The sequence below is a fragment of the Desmodus rotundus genome, chromosome 2 (assembly GCF_022682495.2).
Source record: "Desmodus rotundus isolate HL8 chromosome 2, HLdesRot8A.1, whole genome shotgun sequence".
NCBI classification, from domain to species: domain Eukaryota; kingdom Metazoa; phylum Chordata; class Mammalia; order Chiroptera; family Phyllostomidae; genus Desmodus; species Desmodus rotundus.
In genome coordinates this window covers 47260169-47279593 of record NC_071388.1, presented here as the reverse complement: position 1 = coordinate 47279593, position 19425 = coordinate 47260169, and the positions used below count along the sequence as shown (strand labels likewise).

Below are 19425 nucleotides of genomic sequence, written 5' to 3'. Positions count from 1 at the left end.
CGGTGGATAATAGTGATACAAAATGTTTTCTCAGAGAAGGTAGGATAAGTGGGTATTGAGGGATGGATAGAAATTCACCTGAGAGGAGAAAAAAAATGGGATGTTCTCAAGGAGAAAATCTTTAATAAAACAAAGAAGCAAGAAATAGCATGGCATGTTAAACAAAATACTTCAGTATGGAAAAATATAATAATAGGAACTTGAAATGAAAAGGATTGATTCTCAATTTTAAATTGTATTACTTCTGCTTGCTGTTATGAGTACAAGAGTAAGAACAGAAAATCTCTGGAGAAAATATAAAAAGATAGGTTTTCTTAGGCAGGTGCTACTTATTAATTTGAGGCAATATTATTTAGTAGATTGAGGACATTTCTAAGTCACTGCCAAATCAGAATTCATACACCTTCATATTCAATAACGATATACTCCGAGGCCTAGAAGTACCTGCCCCTCGGATTTATCTGTCAGTTTCTTTTCAGCGGTTCAAGGACAGCTGGGGACTATATTCCTATTAGAGTGGAAGGAGCCAGGGAAGAATAACATTGTTCTCTGATCAATATAGTAACAAAACATGATGTATTTGCAAAGTTACAACTTTCTATTTTGGGTTGTTTCCTCTCCTATTTCCGCACTTCGGCTTCTACCAATAATAAAAATACAATTCATATCAAAAAGTATATTGTGAAAATTCTTGTAAAATCTTATATTAGACAGGATAGGCAAGGCATTCCAAAACATCTACTTATCTCCTTTCATTTATGCCATTCCATAAAATAAAGTCATTTAACGCCCCCCTTCCAAAAAAGGCTTTTTTTATAAAGCTCTCTCTTTAATCACATCAGTGGATACTCTAGAACACCCCACACTCTTTCTCATTTTTTAAAAAATTTTCTAGAAGTCTCTTTTTGTTTTTAATTTTTATAGAAAAAACAGCAGGCCTTGTGTGGTAAGTAAAATATCTTTTTAAAAATGTAAAAAGAGAGAGAAAGAGAAACTCCCCAGCATTAGGGACTGCACAGATACAAGCAATTTTAACTAAACATCTCAGAAAAGTGTTTTACTATCATTAACCCATTGTGCTCCTTGGCTGTCTAGGAGGTACGTGGCATGGAAGTTCTCATCATTTTATAGATGGGAAACCGAGGCTTAAGGTCATACATGACTCAGCAGTGGAGCCAAAGAAAGCCTATTCTATGCATTTGTTTTCTTCTTTCTTCGTATTCTATTATTAGGTAATGAAATTTGTGTTCTCAGAGCTCCTTCATTAAAGAAGGATAGTTCCGTGAGAGATGCAGTCTGCCATAGTATTGTGGAAAGTGCTTTGGACAGAATTCAGGTCTGGATTCTGGTTCTGTCTCCCCCAGTAAAAACTTGGGCTGGTACATGCTCTGTAAATCAAAATAGGCATGAAGAGCAATTCAGATAAATGATGTAAAAAACCATTTCCAAGCCTACCCCTCACATCAGTGGAAACATGTATTATGGAGGCAGATGCAGAATCTACAAGCTTCTACGTTTCTCTCTGTGGACCAAATTGACTCACTTTCCAATGGCCTTGCCCATAAAGAGGCCCCTGCCTTTTCATATACCAGGAACAAGCCAGGCATAACAGAGGTTAGCATGGCTCACACATCAAAGGAGAGGCCCATGCCACTCACCCACATGGGATCACTCAGGTCCGAGTCCTGCATGCGGATACAGTCCATGCTAATCTCAATCTTGTTTGTCGCTCCATTTTCTGATGGTTCATCTACAAAGTTCAAGTCAATGGGCTGAACTGAACATATGGGCCTATCATAAAGGAAAAACAAACAAAAAAGTATGTTAGGGCTTGGAAAAGGACTACAACACACTTACCAGTTGGTAAACATTAGCTCTTTCTGTCTCAGAGTTGGCCAGGCTCAGCGGTTTCTATCAGAAACCCTAGATTTGAATCTTGGCTTAACCACTTACCACATGTATAACCACTGCACATCATATGCAGTTCAAATCTAGGTCCTATTTGTAAAATAGGAATCTGGACCCTGCCCCCATCAAAGAATTGCTGGGTGGAACACAGGATGGAACAAAGGTATCAAGGATGGAATATTTTATTACTCTTCCCTTAGGGTCCCAAGTGCTCTGATATTCGTTCATTTTCCATTTAATTTATTCATTTATCCAATCCAGATCTTCAGAGAGAATATAATAATCCTTTTCTCAGCAAGACATAAATGACCAAAAAAATTTAGTGTTTTACCTTCTCAGTGGTGTATTTCCATTGTAAGAGTAAATGAGTCTTTAAGCCAAACAGACTTTGAGTATCAGGGAATTGTTGGAGAAGTTATTTTGGGTTGGGCAAGAGATACCTTCTGATCTTCCCAAACTACACCACCTTGGAATAATAATGATCTTTTGGTGTTGGAAAATGGAACACAGAGATGCCACTGGAGAAATAAAACTTTTCCAATAATATTAACTGATTTTTATCAATTCTAGAAATATGCCTTACTAATGCAATATTATGTCAATTCATATTTACCTAATTATACTAGTTAAAAGATAACATTTTTTTTTCTGCTGATTTGATACTTACTGTTCCAAAAAGTCCCAGATATGCTGGAAAACCTCGGGACTGAGGAATTCACTTGTCTGTGTGCTCTGGGACATGGTGGATCGGTAATAACTTTCTTTCCAAGAAAAATGAGCTGGGGTTTCTACGAACCTTAAAAGGACAAATATGAAACTAGGATTATAGTTTCTGTATTTATGCATACAAAATATTTAAATTAAATCATACTTGATGAAAAAATTAAGTGAATCTTCAAAATCATGCAAGTGTGTATATCTATATATATAGTAAATTTTATAAGTTGCAAAATTGTATTTCTGCAGGTAGTGTCACGGATCTCATTTTGCAATAAAACCAGGCAATCATGTCTTCTCCCAAAGCTTGTCTCTTTAACTAATAGTGTTGCTACACCTTACACATCTGCTATCCAACGTCTATGTTCTGCATATTTCAAAAAGAAAATAAACATTCCCTCATTAGGTCTGACAGTAAGTCTGACCTATTATTAAACTCATTTTGTAAGTGTCTTAACTGATTATCTGCTCATTCGGCCTCCAGCAAGTAAAAAGCAGAATCAGAAAACAGAAGCGAGTTCAGAAACTTAAATTTCACCCTCAGCATAATCACCCCTCTCATAACTACCATCTTAGCATCATGCCCAAGGACAATAAACTCAAGTTCCTGGACCTAGACTTTTTTTTCTTAATCACTAGTTACCTACTTTGATGTGTGTGTGGGTGGTTTTTAATTGGAGAGTGGAATTCTAGTTAGACTAAAGGATAAGCAAACATCTGAATATGTTGCAAATGAATCTTATTTCTGTTTGCTTTATTTGGTTGCTGGATCCTCAAGTTTGCCTTCACATTAAAAAAATTAACCTTGATCCATATATATGGAAAGGAAAATATCAGATTTCTTGACTGATGCTTTCTCGAAATCTGCATGTTATCTGCACAGATCATCTTAGTATGTAGCTCATTATCATTATCAGTAGACTAATTTTATTCCAGGATGAAATTAGCTAAGCTGTTAAACATTACTTCTATTGTTACAAAGAGTTAAATAGTGTACTAGAATAGTCAATCATTTTAAATTTGCAAATGAATGCTCTGGTCTAGTTACATAATAGAAGATAACAGCACTGAATTGACTGATTTCAAAACTGTATGGAGAAGCACTTTCGTTTACTAAAGTCAAACATGTACATAGAGCATCTATTACTTGCCAGAGAGTACAATGGGCACTGGAAATAAAAAGTGAATAAGATGCTCTCATTCTCTAGGAGATTATGGTGTAGAAAGTAAGATAGGAAAACAAATCTCTAATAAATGTAGTAATAGTCTGCATAAAATTATAAAAAGCAAAGAAGAAATATATCATCTCAACTAAGGGGTCAAGGAAAGAACCTTTAATAATGAGAAATTTGCAAGGCCAAGTTAGGACTAATAGTATGCGTGATCAACCTATGGCAAGAGCATAGACAAAATACTAAAATGGAAAATAACTTGATGTATTTCAGAAAATTAGATGCAACTTAATGTTAGTATAGTGCAAACACTTGTAGTGGAGAATGTTGGGAAGTGAAGTTGAAGAGGGAAGTAGAAACTTGTACACTATATTAAAATAAAAGCTCAAATACTTCATTACTTCTGACTATTGGAGAATACTTTTACAAGGTGTTTTTAAGTAAACTTTTCATTTTGAGATTATTGTGGATTCACATGCAGTTATAATAAATAATACAGAGTGAGCATAAGTACCCTTTATCCAGTTTCCCCCAATGGTAACATCTTACAAAACTACCATGTAATATCAAAACCAGGATATTCACATTGACACAATCCACTGACTTATTCAGAAATACTTACTTTATTTTATAGAACTAAATACACATAAAGACACACACAAACAAGTGTGTTTTTTGTGTGTATTTAGTCCTATAAAAATTTTTATCACATATTTAGGTTAGTGCATCCACCTCTACAGCATTGACATGGTCAGACTGACACAGTCAGAATATGTTTTATATTGATACATCTGAAAGCTGTGGGGAGGAAGGATTTAGAGCAAAGCAGTTTATAGGCAAAATGGTTATTGAAGAAGTTGGTGCACCAGTCCCAATAAGACAATAGGTGATAGTAGACATGGGGGTGCAAAGATGTGGACAAATTCAATTATTAGGGAAAAGGCTAAATCAAATATTGTGTATGTTATGAATGCAGGGAGAAGAAAGACTTAAGGAAACTTCATGTTTCCAGTTGTCTAGGACTGAGTGGCTGATGACTCCACTAACTAAATCAGTGTATACAGTTGGGAGACCTGGTTTAAAGTGAAAGGAGAGATGAGTTCCACCTTAGTATATTCAGTCTGAAGTACCTACGGAATATATCAAAAGTAAAGCAGGCAACTGAAAAAGCTTAAGCACTAGGAAGACAAATGGATTAGAAGTTTAGAAGCAGAAGTCCTCATCACAAGGTAAAAGAGAATCCATGAGAGTAGATACCATGACGTATGCACAGCAGGGTTAATGAAGAGAGGAGGGGATCTATTTGGAGAGACTAAGAACTAAGAAGTTTACGAGAAGACACTGAAAAGTTCATGGGTCTTAGGAGCCAGAAGAAAAATGATTTTAAAAAGGCCTGACACTATTGAATGTGGCAGAGGGATCCAGGAAGCCAGGACCTGAAAGTCATCTACCAGGTTTGATGAAAGGTCGTTGGAGTCCCTGACACTGATACTTTCCATAGAGGAATGAAAGCACAAGTACATTTTGGTGATTTGAGGAGTAAATAGAGGATAAAGGGAAATGTTACTTTGATATATTTGAATGAGAAGAACTTGAATTATACTTGAAAAGGTAAAGAAGAAAGGAAGCAGCCAGTAGGGAGAGAGAGAAATTTAAGACATGGGGAAAGGGCAGTGGTGTCCAACCCATGGCCCGCGGGCCACATGTAGCCCAGGATGACTACGAATGCAGACCAACACAAAATTGTCAGTGTATTTAAAACATTATGAGATTTTTTTGTTTACATTAGTGTTTGTGTATTTAATGTGTGGCCTAAGACAACTCTTCTTCCAGTGAGGCCCAGAGACACCAAAAGGTTGGACACCTCTGGCTTAGAGAATGGTCCTGAAAGAAGCAGACAGGAAGGGGTTAATAGCATAGGTTGAGATAATAGCCTTGAATTTAAGCCACTAAATCCTCATTCCAGGATGAAATGAAGAGACAATATGAAGGGTGGATATATGTGTTTACAGAGGACACAGTTCATACCTGATAACCTCAGGTTTCTTGATGAAGCAGGAGGTGAGGGTATCTGCTAAAGATGAGGGAATACGGAATTGAGTAATGAGTTGCAGATAAAAGATGAGAGTTTAAAAATGTGGGTGAGGTTAGGAAACATGATTTTTCCATAGTCCCAGTTGCACAGTTTTGTAATTCTCTTTGGTTTATACCATCTGAGAACAGTAAGAGGAAAATAGATAAAAGCACCATTACTATTATTTCACTGATTATGTTGTGGGTGCCAGAGAACTGAGAGAACTGTGAAGACTAGCTTGAGATCCAAACTGGAAAGAGCAGAAAAAGGGGCTAGAATGGGGATAAGGTTGCAAGAACAAAGAAACTAGATGTTATTATGCATCAAAAAGCATGTACATATAAAGAAAGGTGAGAAATTTAAACTCGTGAAGAAGTAAGGAAGAGTGGGCTATCAGAGTATGTGTTGTCCCTAAAGACCATATCTAAAAAAATTACCTATAGTTAGAACATCTGAAAATACATTACCTTTAAATTGAAAGGGTAAATTAATTATTTATTTTCTTTTTAGAGTTGGGACAGACTTGGTTTTTACACTTCCGTCTAGTGACTAAAAAAGAAGTGAAATTTTATAGATCTAATACTGAAGTGAGCATTATGGAAAATAACTCCACGAGTGATACTTTTAGGTACATTTGATTTACAATAAACATTTTCCTCAGGTAAAACTGAAGGAGAAGAAAATGGGGAAAATATAAGTACAAGAAATTCCTTCGCAGCGACAAATATGGAGGTAAAGAAGTGAATTATTCAAACACCAAAGTGCAAATAAATTTGAATTGTGATATACATGGACCCAGAAGTTTATTCAAAGACGTATATACCCTATGACTGGTAGCTTGACAGCCAGGTGAGCCCTAGAACATAAACACAGAACACAAAGTAGATTCTCAGCAATAATGATAGTCACTATGTGAGAATCAATACAAAAAACATGCAAGTTTTAAGTTTGCAGAAACTTAGGTGTAGTTTCTGAAAAGATTGGTATTTAATCTAACCTAGATCTTGAATAACAAAAAATATGAGATTGAGTCAAGAAAGTCAGCGGAAGAAAGAAAGGGTCCCTCTAAAGCAAAAGAGAAAAGTACCATTGGCCCCATTGTCTTGATCTATTTGTTTTCTTCAGTATTTCCTCATGGAAGTTGTGTTTTCTCTCTGTGCTTACTCTGCCATTCCATTGTTTTACATTTTCCCTCTAGTTTCGCTCGGACTCCTTTATAAAAAACCTTTCCTGTGTTTTGGATGTCACCACTAACCAACTGCAAAACCTTGGACAAGCCTCCCTACTCCAGGAACTTTAGCTTCCTTGACTGTGACCTCTGCTCTGCAGACTCTCATTAAAGCCCACCCCGTCCTAGGAGCTCTCCTCCCTACAGAGGATATCCTCATCCCTTATTTAAAATATGGTCTTTTAGAGCCGAGGAAACATTGGTTTTGGAGTGAGACAGACTTGGATTCAAGTCCTAGCTCTACTATTGACATACTGTGAGGTCTTTTTATCCTATACTTCCTTTGTGGCTTGGTTGAGAAATTTACTTGAAATTATGCCTAGGAGTCAATATGTTGGGCTTATTTGTAACAAGTACTAAGTAATTTGTATCCAGAAAATAGTTGCTGAATTGAACTAATTAAATAGTGTATCTGAAAGGTCCATTAAAGATATTATAGTGTCTCACAAAAATAATTTTATTAAACCTGAATTATCCTTCAATTCTCTCCAGGTTAGACTGTTCTTCCTCTAATTATGTCCCTGGACCAAAACAATGCCCCCATCACCTCTCACTTTTTTGTAGATCACTTTTGTCTCCAACTTGTTACATTAACTTGGGCCACTTCCTCCTCATTCAGGGATTCAAGTTTCAAGGGGTTTCATTGTGAAAGGTGAAAATGGGGGTTAGCATTACAGGCCAATGGTTTTCAGACTGTGTTTCATGAAGCCCTGAGGCTCCTGGTGCCTCTGTGTTCACATATGTAAAAGAATAGCAATAGTAGTAGGCTTCTGCACACCCTTCTTAACACCATGAAGTGTGGCTTTTGCTTGTCTCAGGGTTCTGAGTAAGATTTCCTTTGAAAAAGGGTGTTGTTAAAAGTCAAAAAACAATGGTCTAACTCTGGCTGGTGTGGCTTAGTGGATCGAGGGCTAGCCTGTGAAACAAAGGGTCACTGGTTTGATTCCTGGACAGGGCACACGCCTGGGTTGCAGGCCAGGTCCCCAGTGAGGAGTGCACAAGAGGCAACCACACACTGATGTTTCTCTCCCTCTCTTCGCCTCTATCTAAAAACAAATAAATAAAATCTTTAAAAAAAGCAATGGTCTAGGTTTGAAGATCTTCAAAGCCTCTTCTTTGAAAACTCAGCTTCTATTCCCATTTTCTAAGTAAATATGTAAAAACATTGAGTGAAAGAAAGGAAGGAAATCAGCTGGTGCCATAAGGCAGGAGGAGTGAGATAAATCCTATTTTCCTCCAGGGCTTTGCCCTTGGGTGAAATCTCAGTATAAATTTACTCATAGATTAATCACTCTGTTCAAATGGTTTTGTCAAACCAGTCATACCCAATAATAGGAAGCCTGAATTCAACTTTTTTCCAGTTTCTTCTCTCTGGATTAACTATCCTACACTCTCTGTATTAACTCAGAAAACAAAAACAAAAACAAAGAATTCACCTGAAAACATTAAGGGGTACCTGCTAACCATTTGCATTTCTTCTTGCTTTTCCTGTTTTGCCCTAAAAGTTATCACCCAAGTTTGTCTTGCTTGTAATTTCTTTCTGTGCTCCTGAAAAATCTCCAAATCCCTAAAATTTCAGAGTTTAAAACAACCTTAGTTTTATAGTTGGATTTTAGAATTAAAATCGATCTTTTAATTGGGTTGTTTGTCTTCCTGGAGTGGAGTTGTGTGAGTTCTTTATATATTTTGGAGATCAGGCCCTTGTCTGAGGTATCATTGGCAAATATATTTCCCCACATGGTTGGTTCTCTTTTTATTTTAATGCTATTTTCTTTAGCCATGCAGAAGCTTTTTATTTTGATTAGGTCCCATTTGTTTACTCTTTCCTTTATGTCCCTTGCTTTAGGGGACGTGTCTGTGAGGATGTTGCTGTGTGGAATGTCTGAGATTTTCCTGGCGATGTTTTTCTCTAGGACTTTTATGGTGTTACAACTTATATTTAAGTCTTTTACCCACCAACAACCCAATTAAAAAATGGGCAAAGGACTTGAACACACACTTCTCCAAAGAAGACATACAGAGGGCCCAGAGACATATGAAAAGATGCTCAGCATCACTACCCATCAGAGAGATGCAAATCAAAACCACAATGAGGTGCCATCTCACACCAGTCAGAGTGGCCAACATAAACCAATCAACAAACAAATGTTGGAGAGGATGAGGAGAAAAGGGAACCCTAGTGCAGGTGGGAATGCAGACTGGTGAGGCCACTGTGGAAAACAGTACAGCATTTCCTCAGAAAACTAAAAATGGAACTGCCTTTAGACCTGGCAATTCCACTGCTGGAACTATACCCTAAGAATCCTGAAACACCAATCCAAAAGAACCTATGCACCCTATGCAACCTATGTTCATAGCAGCACAATTTACAATAGCCAAGTACTGGAAGCAACCAAAGTGCCCATCAGCAAACGAGTGGACCCAAAAACTATGGTATATTTACACAATGGAATTCTACGCAGCAGAGAGAAAGAAGGAGCTTATACCCTTTGCTACAGCATGGATGGAACTGGAGAGCATTATGCTAAGTGAAATAAGCCAGACTGTGAGGGACAAATACCATATGATCTCACCTTTAACTGGAACATAATCAACAAAAGAAAAAAGCAAACAAAATTAACCAGAGACATTGAAATTAAGAACAATGTAACAATAGCCAGAGGGGAGTGGGGAGGGGATAGTGGGGAGAGGGGTTTACAGGAACTACTATAAAGGACACAAATCAAGGGGGAGGGTGAAGGTGGGGGAGGGAGGTGGGTTTGGCTGAGGTGGGGTGGAGGGATGGGGAGAAAATGCAGACAACTGTAATTGAATAGAATTAAAATAGATCTCAGAGGTTAATTCACTTTTTCTTATTGAAGAAAATGATGAAATTTAAAAAGAACTGGTCCACTCTAGCTACACTGTATTTAACTTGGGTCTTTACCAATAACCAATAGGAATAGGTTTATGCATCAGACACTAATTCTCATCATGAATTACCAACCATGTGGCCTCTTGTACCAGTTTCCAGACTTAAAATTTTCTGGATATTTAAAGCTTCCTTACTCTGATTTAGAACATCCAAACTTAAAGTTATAAAAGTAGGAATATACTTGATTCTGTATGAACCCCGAACCCACTTAATAAAATTTTAGAAAAGCATTTAGTAGTGACTCAGCCCAGAAGCTCGCTGGCTGCTCTTAGATTTTCTTACTTAAAGCCCCCCTTGATAGAGTGTCAGTTATTTTGCTAGAGAGAGAGAGAATATGCTATCAGGAATCTCCATGAGAGTAGACCTGGTAGGGCCCCCTCACCAACTGAGCTCACAGTTGGGAAGATGGGTTCACACAGGAGTCTAAACCTTTGAGGAACTTATAGAAGTCTAAGCTGGCTGTGCCCTTAAGGCTGCCTAGTCTTGTTCCTTATTTTATAGGAAACAGAGGCCTGGATCTGAAGAACTTATCCTAGATCCATTGTTGTGCTGAGTATTGGGTAATGAAAGCAGACTTAAATTTTCTGTAATTTCCCAAGCCAGCTGCTAAACACAATCATTGTTATCATTTATTATTATAAATATTAAACTTAGAGTATATTAACAAAAGAAAACAAACACTTCAAACTGATCACTTCCTACTTATTTTTCTATTATCTGTTTTTAAAAGCCATTGGAAAAATATACTAAAATTGCTCAGATGAAAAAAAAAACTAATAACATCCTGTCTAAGTTTATTTCAATTAAAGGTTTATGTGCAAAGGATTCAACAATATATATATTGAGTATTTATTATGTGAAAGGCTATGTAGGAATTTAGTGATGAATGAGACATGTTGCTTCTCTGAAAGTTTTTTTTTAAGTTTAGTCCTGGAAATGAAACACCTTCAATTTGTTTAATTTTTACCCTTTGTCATAACCTCTTGTGTTCCAACTGTTAACTTCCCACTGGAAGGTGAGCTTCCTAAGGGCAGGAAAACCAGCACAGGTCATTCATTCTGGTTTTGCTCTATTTGCCTGCTGAGTGGCAGGCGAGAACTGCCATGGACTGTGGAAAGCTTTCACAGCACAGGGCCTGTTTTCTCATTTACATAGGACACCCTTTAGGCTCAGAGAGGACAAGGAAGTCGTTCAATGTCACTCAGTAAATGATGGAGCTGGGATTTAAAGTTAGGACTATAAGCCTTCAAAAGTTATGCCTTAGTAAATTACACATATGACATCTAATTTTTATTTATCATAAAAGTTGGGCAATATGAAGTTTTCATAGTTGGCATAATTATTTTTTCTGTAAAAGGACAAAATATCCTACTGATTCTGTTTTATCACAATAGTAACCATTTTTCCTAAAAATAAGCAGGGAAATGGCATGAGAAAACTAGTACTGATCGGTGAATGATATTACAGAGTATCTGACCTTTCTGCAGATATGCAGTGTTGCATAAGTAGCTGACTGCTAAATGTAGTGTTAGAGAAAGTAGCTGAAGTCATTATTGCTCTCCAAGGGGATGAGAGCACACAAATACTCTGGGATTATCCCCAATTCTCAGATAAAAGTGGTTCAAAATTCTGAACATGGATTTTCTTCTGTTCTTCTTCTCTCCCTCCCTCCCTCCCTCCCTTCCTTCTTCCAGCCAATCTATAAATCCATTAACATTATTGCTTAAGCCTATATTACCACCCTCCCTGGATCCTCCCCAGACAAGTCTTTTGGTTGGCCTCAGGAGCATTCTAAATCACACATTTCCTTTTATATTTTTAGTTCAGAAACATTTTCACACTTTCAGTTTACTCTGCTATTATTGTAACCATTATCATTATAAACTATCATGCTTAGTTTTAAGGATGCCAAAGAGCACCTTGATGCCGTTTAGTAAATTACCTCTTTATTGTACCCAACAGTGCCTGAGTGCCCTGGAGCAGAAAATTCATCCACATGCTTTGGATTTTCCTCCTCCAGAAAGTCACCTATATAATCTAAATCAGGTCCATTCACAACTTTCCTTTGTTAGATGAAATTTTTTTCTTTTCAACTTCGTGATGAAAATGACCAGTTTGTTCCTTTACTCTGCTCACCCCAAAGTGAAACCCATATGTCAGCTTCTTGGAAACAAAACTTAAAAGTGTAAAATGCACTTAGAGTATAACTTATGCCTTAACATTTTCAGTTTGCCGCCACTTGAACAACAATGTTTCATAACCAAAGAATTCTTTTTTGTATAATTTTACTGAACTAGTAAACGAAAGTCTTAAGAAAATCTCTTGTGTTTTCAACGTCCATTTCTCCTTCATTAAACCATAGACAGTTGACTTCCCTTTAATCTTCAGAAGACTTTTCTCTTCCCATTACTACCTGTCTTAAGACGTCATAGCCCACAGCTTGCTTCTTCCATAACCCTTTACTGTGCAACCCCAACCCCAAATCCTCTCATCAAAGTTCTGTTACCTCTGAGGGAGCGACCTTTTCCTCTCTTAGTTACCAAATCCTCAAAGTCTCATATTTTGTGCCCCACCCTCTGTCCTAACCAATTACTGCCTTAGTAGCAATACATTAAACATACAAATTGACAAAAGGGAAGAAACAGTTTATATAATAAGAAACCACAACTTTTTAGAGGGTTTTTTTTTTTCAGAATAAGATCTGACACATGTTAAAAGATAGTACCTAGCAGTAATATCTTCTGTTTAATCATAGATCATAAGGATTTATTTTTTGAGCAACATATTTGTGGACATACATCACTGTGAAAAGAACCAGGAAAAAAAAGAGAGACCCCTCCACCTCTGGGTCATCTTATATGCACGTCTTTTATATATGTATGTGTATATATACACATATATGTATATATATATATATATTTTTTTTTAGATCACTTACCTGCAAATGTATCATGTATTTACTTGTCTATTGTGAGTTTCCACCTCCAGAATGTAAACTCAATGGGAGACAATTGCCTGGTTCCCTGCTGCATTTTCAAGACCTAGAATACTATCTGGAAGTACTCTAGAATGCTTGCGGATAAAGAATGGGAGCGTGGGGGATTTCATGGACTGGAATCCTCCTGTGTATATTTAACGGTATCCCTCTCCTACCCTCCAGAATAATTCCTAGCACTTCAATGTTAGTTATTGCGTCAGTTCCACTTAGAGACATGAGGAAATTATAGCTATGAACAATTAAGAAACTTCTGCATTATAGCCTCTTGAAGACAGAAACTTACATGAATATATATCTTTGCATCCCTATAAATAACAAAATTTCTGACATAATAATGGGGCATTCATAAACATTTGTTGAGTGAATGAATAAATGGCCTTTGCTTATACAGACTAGTAGGGTTTAGCATAAAAATACAGGTTAGATCGACTTCCAAGTCTTTATTTTTCCTGATAGATCGCAATGACTTCTGTGAGGAGGAAAGTGGGTACTTTGCAACAAGAAAGAAAAAAATTTACAAACCAAGAACAAGAACAAAGAGACACATAACCCCTCAGAAGTTCCTGAGGACTTTGGGGGGATAACACAACCCCAAAAATGAGGTTCCCAGTAGTGACCCTGAGTCACTGAGAGAAGTTTCCATAGCACACACTATTCTTGGCTTAAAAAGACAGCAAAGTATGCCTTATTTTCAGAAATATCTAGGTTCCAATAGAAAAGGAAAAAATAAAGTATTATTTAAAGATTATACGTGTATCTAGAAAACTCAACTACTCAAAATGACATATTTCCTAGAGTCTCCTGGTAGATAAGTCCCATTTTCACTAAATCATTATATGGAACTTCTTATTCCTTTCTGATCAGAAGCACTTCTTATCTTATAGTACAGTTTCTGATTTACGGTTTCTACTGAAGTGGTTGGTTCTTAGAGATAATAACCTCATTTACTTTAGTTTCTGGCCTTTCTGGGTGGCTTCATAGTCTAGCCTAGTACCTGGCACCAAGAGGGTGCCACATAAATGCTTGTTGGAGAAAATGTGTGGAAAGTAGAAATAACAATGCAAACATCTATAGTAGAAACAACGGTTAATATTTCACCACTTCTATGGACAACAAGGTCCTCTACAATGTGCCCGAGGTGCATTAATGTTTATGTTTCTATGATGTCCCAACAACATTATCCCATTTTACAGATAAGGAAACTGAAGCCTAGAGGGAATTCACTTCCTTAAGATCACAGGACAACTGGCTAGATGGTGACTCTGGGGTCTTCCTTAAGGCTTCCTTTGGCTGCAGAGTCTCTGGTCTGTCGTTTACAGAGTTAATGATGCTGGGCAAGTTATTCAGCCTCTCTAAGCCTTCATTTTCATACCTGTAACAATGAAAAGGAGAACAGTACCTATCTCACATGAAGAAGGACCTTGGATCCTTAACAGAGAAGGCTACTCCACTTCCCTAGCAAGGGGCAGGAGGTGTCTGGCACACTTTCAAGTTTAACAGAATCCCCTGGCCCACATTTAGGAAATACAGAGGCACTGTTCCTACCTCCAAGAGGTTCTGTTTCAGATGATCTGGAGTGAGACTCAGGAATCGGCACTTAACAGAAAACTTTGGGATTCACCTAAATTTAATATCTTTGGAGTTTTTAAATCTGAATTTTTTCCAAATATCCATCTTCAAATAGGCAAGTTATTATCACAGTCTTGTTCACTATGCTATGTTTTAATCATTGAATAAAACAGTATGGTGGCCCTGGCTGGGTGGCTCATTTTGTTGGAGCGTGGTCCCATACACCAAAAAGTTTTGGGTTTGATGCCCAGTCGAGGCGCATATGAGAGGCAATTGATCAAAGTTTCTCTCTCACATCAATGTTTCTCTCTCACATCTCTCTCTCTCCCTCTCTCTCTCACTCTTTCTCTCAAATCAATAAACATACCCTCGAGTGAGGATTAAAAAACAGTATGGTGTAACAATTACAGTTAATATAACACATAATAAACGCTAGGCATTGTTTTAAACACATTATGGATATTAACTCATTTAATCCACCCCACAACCATGATAAAGTTAAACACAGAGAATGTAGGTAATTTCCACAGAGTGAGGACAGCAAACCCACCAGGCTGACTCCATATTCCGTGTTCCTATTGCACTGAACTGACTCTCCCAGGGACAGACAGAGGTCAGAGCCCTGGCTCACAGGTGATCTTTGGCAAGTCCCTGCCCCTCTGTGGGATTCAAGTTCATTCTCTCTGAAGTGAGGAGGCTGACTCCGACGATCTCTAAGGCTCTCCAGTCCAAAGAGTCTATCATTTTGACTTTGCTATCTCATGCACTAAAACCTTATAATTGCTGGCATGAGACACACTCTCCCTTCTAGAACTGCCCAATTATTATTATTGTTTTTACCTGTCAGTTCAAAAAACTTCCTTCTGAGTCATTTTTCCTATGCCATTTTTTCTTGCTGAGGAAGCCAAAAGTTCTTCAGCCTGGAGACAGAGATGGTGTCTTCAAAGATTTTCTTCTGAGCCCTGCTGTATTTGTTTAATCAGGCTTTCAAGTGCTTCTACCTGAGGCTGTTTGAGCCTCATTACTCTCCCAAAAGGCCCACCAGCTTCTAGCCCCTCCCTTTCCACTCTCCTCTTGAACAATGGCTCTCTTCTGACCTAATTCTCTCCTCAATAACATCTCTCCAAACAGTTCTTACCTCTTCACGTGCCTGCTATTGCCCCTTTCCAGGCTTGCGCTCCCTCTCTCTCAGGCTTCTGGTAGCTTCCTGTTTCTCAAAACTGGCTACACATTAGAATACCTGGAATGCTTAAAATACAGATGCCTAGGTACTACACCAAACCAACAAAGTCAGAATTTTGAAGAGTGGGATCTGCGCAGGAGTATTATTTTAAAATGTAGAAGTTTTGTGAACGATTCTAATGTACGGCATGATTAAGAATCATTGTCTAGCCCTGTGATTCTCAAGTGGGAAGAATAAGCAAACCAGACTCACCTGGGCAGCTGGTTGCTACTGACTCCCAAGGAGGGGAGTCTGGGCATGTGACATAAACAAGGACAGACCTTCCAGGTGGTTTGGAGAAGTCCCTTTATGGAACAAAGTTCTAGCTGAACCTCTAAAGCAAGATGGGTCACTGTACCCTCCCGACACTCACCTTAGCAGAATAACCCAAGGCTTCTCAGGGTGTCCTCACCTAGTTACTATTTCTAATCACAAAGAGCAATGCAGAGAAAAGCACTTGAGAGCAAAAATCCACATTCTTTTTCTCTGTCTGAACTAACTGCCTAGGTGACTTTGGGGGAATCCCTTTTCTAAGGCTTCACTTTCCCCTGAATGTAAAAGAACGTTATCAAATTACTAGATAATCACTAAGCTTCCTTTCTATTTTATTACTGTATTATTTTAAGGCATCAAATGTATTGTTCCTCAACTATTACACAACCAGGCCCAGTTCTTTCCACCTTCAGCTGCCACCAGACAATGCATCTAGACATGCCTATTTCCGACCTCTGGTGAAAACTGCCCGTTGCCAGCCAATACTGGGGCTGCAAGGACTGCTTCAGGGCTCCTCACTATACCACGATCTATCACTGCCCACACTGCAGCGTGGGCCACTGAATCTCCACAGTGATCTCTGTCAGTGCTCTCTGACAGCAACCACATCTGACAGCAACCCCTTCCGCGTTTCTGGGCTTCCCACTTCCTGCAGGAAGGCTGCCTTTCTGAACGTGACTCAGAGAGATGAACCGTGTTCACGGACAGGCCCTCTGCTCTCACCACTCCGGCAACCCAGTGACGCTCAGGAGGTGGTTACAGGTGGTTGCAGTGTGGCTCTGCAGCCCTCCCTCCCTCCATGTATTTATTTATTATTTATGTATTTACTTATTTATTTCGCTTGTTTGCTTTGTGTCAGTGCGACATGGCCGAGTCTGTTAGCGGGTGTTGGCTGATGGCAGTGTGGCAGTGCCAGGGTAGCCAGGGTCTCGCCCTTTCCTTTCTCTTCCAGCCTCCGGTCCTTTAGCTCAGGAGAGCAACATCTAGCAGTACGGGAGAGAGGGTGGCCTCTAAAGAATATCACTTACAATGATATTCCTTCTAGGTACTGTGTGTAAATGTGGTGTGTTTTAAATGTAATTAAAATATACTTAAACAAACAATAGTACTAAAACTAGTAAAGGCAATATTGGCAGGATAAAAAATTAGAATGAGGAGTGTTCAGGCTGGGTTTTGATCAGCTTTCTGGCGGCCTATATTCTCCCTTTTTGTCCTAGTTCTTCAAATTTTGAATCTAAGCACGGAGGAAGGAGAACAAAAAGGACAAAAATCAGCAAGGCTATTTGCTATTATAAATGAAGTGCTTTAAGTCAGAGATGTCGAGGAAAAAATAAAACTGTGTTGGTTGAACTTGCTGGGGGAGGGGAATTTGGGAGAGGGTTTGGTGGAGATCAGTGGAGTATAATATGTGTGAAAACAGGAGAAAAGAGTAAAAAAGAAAAAAAAGTGTTATACAAGGTTTGAATTGGTTCTTCTGTAATACCCGTCTAGAGACAAAAGAACAAATGAGACTTCTTTAAAAATGGAGTTAAATTAATGAAAATTCTTTTAAGTTCTATTTGATTGTTCTGTGCATTTTTTTTAAAAATTCTCACCCAAGGATATGTATATTGATTTTTTTGTTTTTTTTTGTTTTTTTTTTTGAGAGAGAGAGGGAGGAAGGGAGAGAGTGTGAGAGAGAAACATCAATGTGAGGCCAACTGAGGACTGAACCCAAAACCTTAGGTATGTTCCCTGACCAGGGATCAAACCCAAAACCTTTTGGTACACTGGACAATGTTCCAAACGACTGAGCCTCATAGTGAGGGCAGCTCTGTGCTTCTTAAATACCATTCCACTCACCAAACCCATGCTAGTGATAGATTAAAGGGTATAAAAAGCAAAATCATATTAAAGACATTTATCTACATTTCAGAGAAAAGAATTTCAAAAATAGTCCAGAGAAAAGGAGAGGCATAATTCTATAGAAAGAGTCTTTCAAAGGAAATTTGGTTCAAGAAAAATGAAAGACTCTCATCTAAAATAGGAGTCTACAAATGACCACTCACAAAACCTACTGTTGCCTGTTTCTGCAAATAAAGTTTTGGGGCGCAGCCATGCTCATTTGCTTAGAGATGCTTTCACACCACAGTGGCAGAGTTAGGTACTTAGGACAAAAACTCTATGGCCTGCAAAGCTGTAAATACTTACTAGTTGATCTTTTACAAGAAATAAATAAATAAAAGGTGTTTGCTGACCTGACCTAAAAAAATAAAATTTTAATTATACTTCAAATTATAAAGGAGAGACTGGGCAAGCATGTCAGTCGGTCCGGTGGGGTGTTTCTAAAAATCGTTTGGGTGTATAAAAACATTGTGACAAATGAGATGCAAAAAGAGCACCTAGGGAAGTGGAAGTATGGGCAAATCATCAAGGGTGAACGACCGAAGGTGATCCATGCTGCAAGATCGGATTAGGAAGTTTGTAACTCAGAACAAGCTTCTCTCAAAAAAGCTACAAATGAGTTTTAAAATAGATGAGGAATGAGACCGTATAGTAGAAAGTTATGATTACTAGGAGCGGCGTGACTTTCCTAAGAACAAGACCTCTGCCTTCCACCAGAACAATCTGGAACTCTGTGTTCTGTGGATGGGTTTTTCCTTTTGCATATATGCATTTTTATTTTTGACATTTTTTTACCATCCTCTTCGATTTTGCCAATTGAGAACTCTTCCCATTTTCATGCAGTTATGTCCCTGTTCCTCACACAGAACACTCAAACTGGAGACGATCACACATCTGAATCTCCTTCATTATATTCTGACTTACGTTAAATATATCCCTCTGTAAAAATATCTACAACAGCTGATTTTTTTTAGGTAAATTTCAAGTTATTTTAACCTGTTTCCCCCACCTCCCCACCCCAACAAGCCAGCCTCACATTCATGGTTTCTCTAACTCCATGGAAAATCAATCTCCGTTACTTGGCTAATTTTGAAATGTGGTATGTTTCTTTAACATACGACTATTTTCTCTAGTCATCATTTGATTTCTAAATGAGATGGCAGCGGTCTTCATTCTTAGTCTGTGTAATGTTATTTAGGCAGCACTCTCAGGTTTATTTTTCCCTATAACTAGTTTATTCAAAATAAACATAATGTCACTCCTATTCCAGGAATCTACGTCCTCTTCTTCAGTCATGGTTCTCTGGCCACTGCCAAGTTGTCCCCGGGAGTTCCCTCCAGACACTTGGTAGTCAATGTTTTGTTTTTGTTTTTTGTTTTTCAGTATGCATCTCTGGTCCTTCAGAGCATTAGATGTCTTTAACAATTTTTAATTTTAGCTTCCTGGAGCCGGAGTGAAACCACAGG

At 38.1% G+C, this 19425-nt stretch overlaps 1 protein-coding gene across 4 annotated transcripts in view; it reads right to left on the bottom strand.

Annotated features, from left to right (window-relative positions):
- The window catches only part of TP63 (tumor protein p63), a 230171-nt gene that overhangs the window by 132479 nt on the left and 78267 nt on the right, over window positions 1-19425 (bottom strand). For all 4 annotated transcript variants that reach the window (XM_045199286.2, XM_045199289.2, XM_053918212.2 and 1 more), the window contains exons 2-3: window positions 2576-2704; window positions 1659-1791 (exon numbers count right to left, since the gene is read on the bottom strand). In XM_045199286.2, coding sequence (XP_045055221.1) covers window positions 1659-1791; window positions 2576-2704 — 262 coding nt within the window. The remainder of the gene's footprint in view (window positions 1-1658; window positions 1792-2575; window positions 2705-19425) is intronic.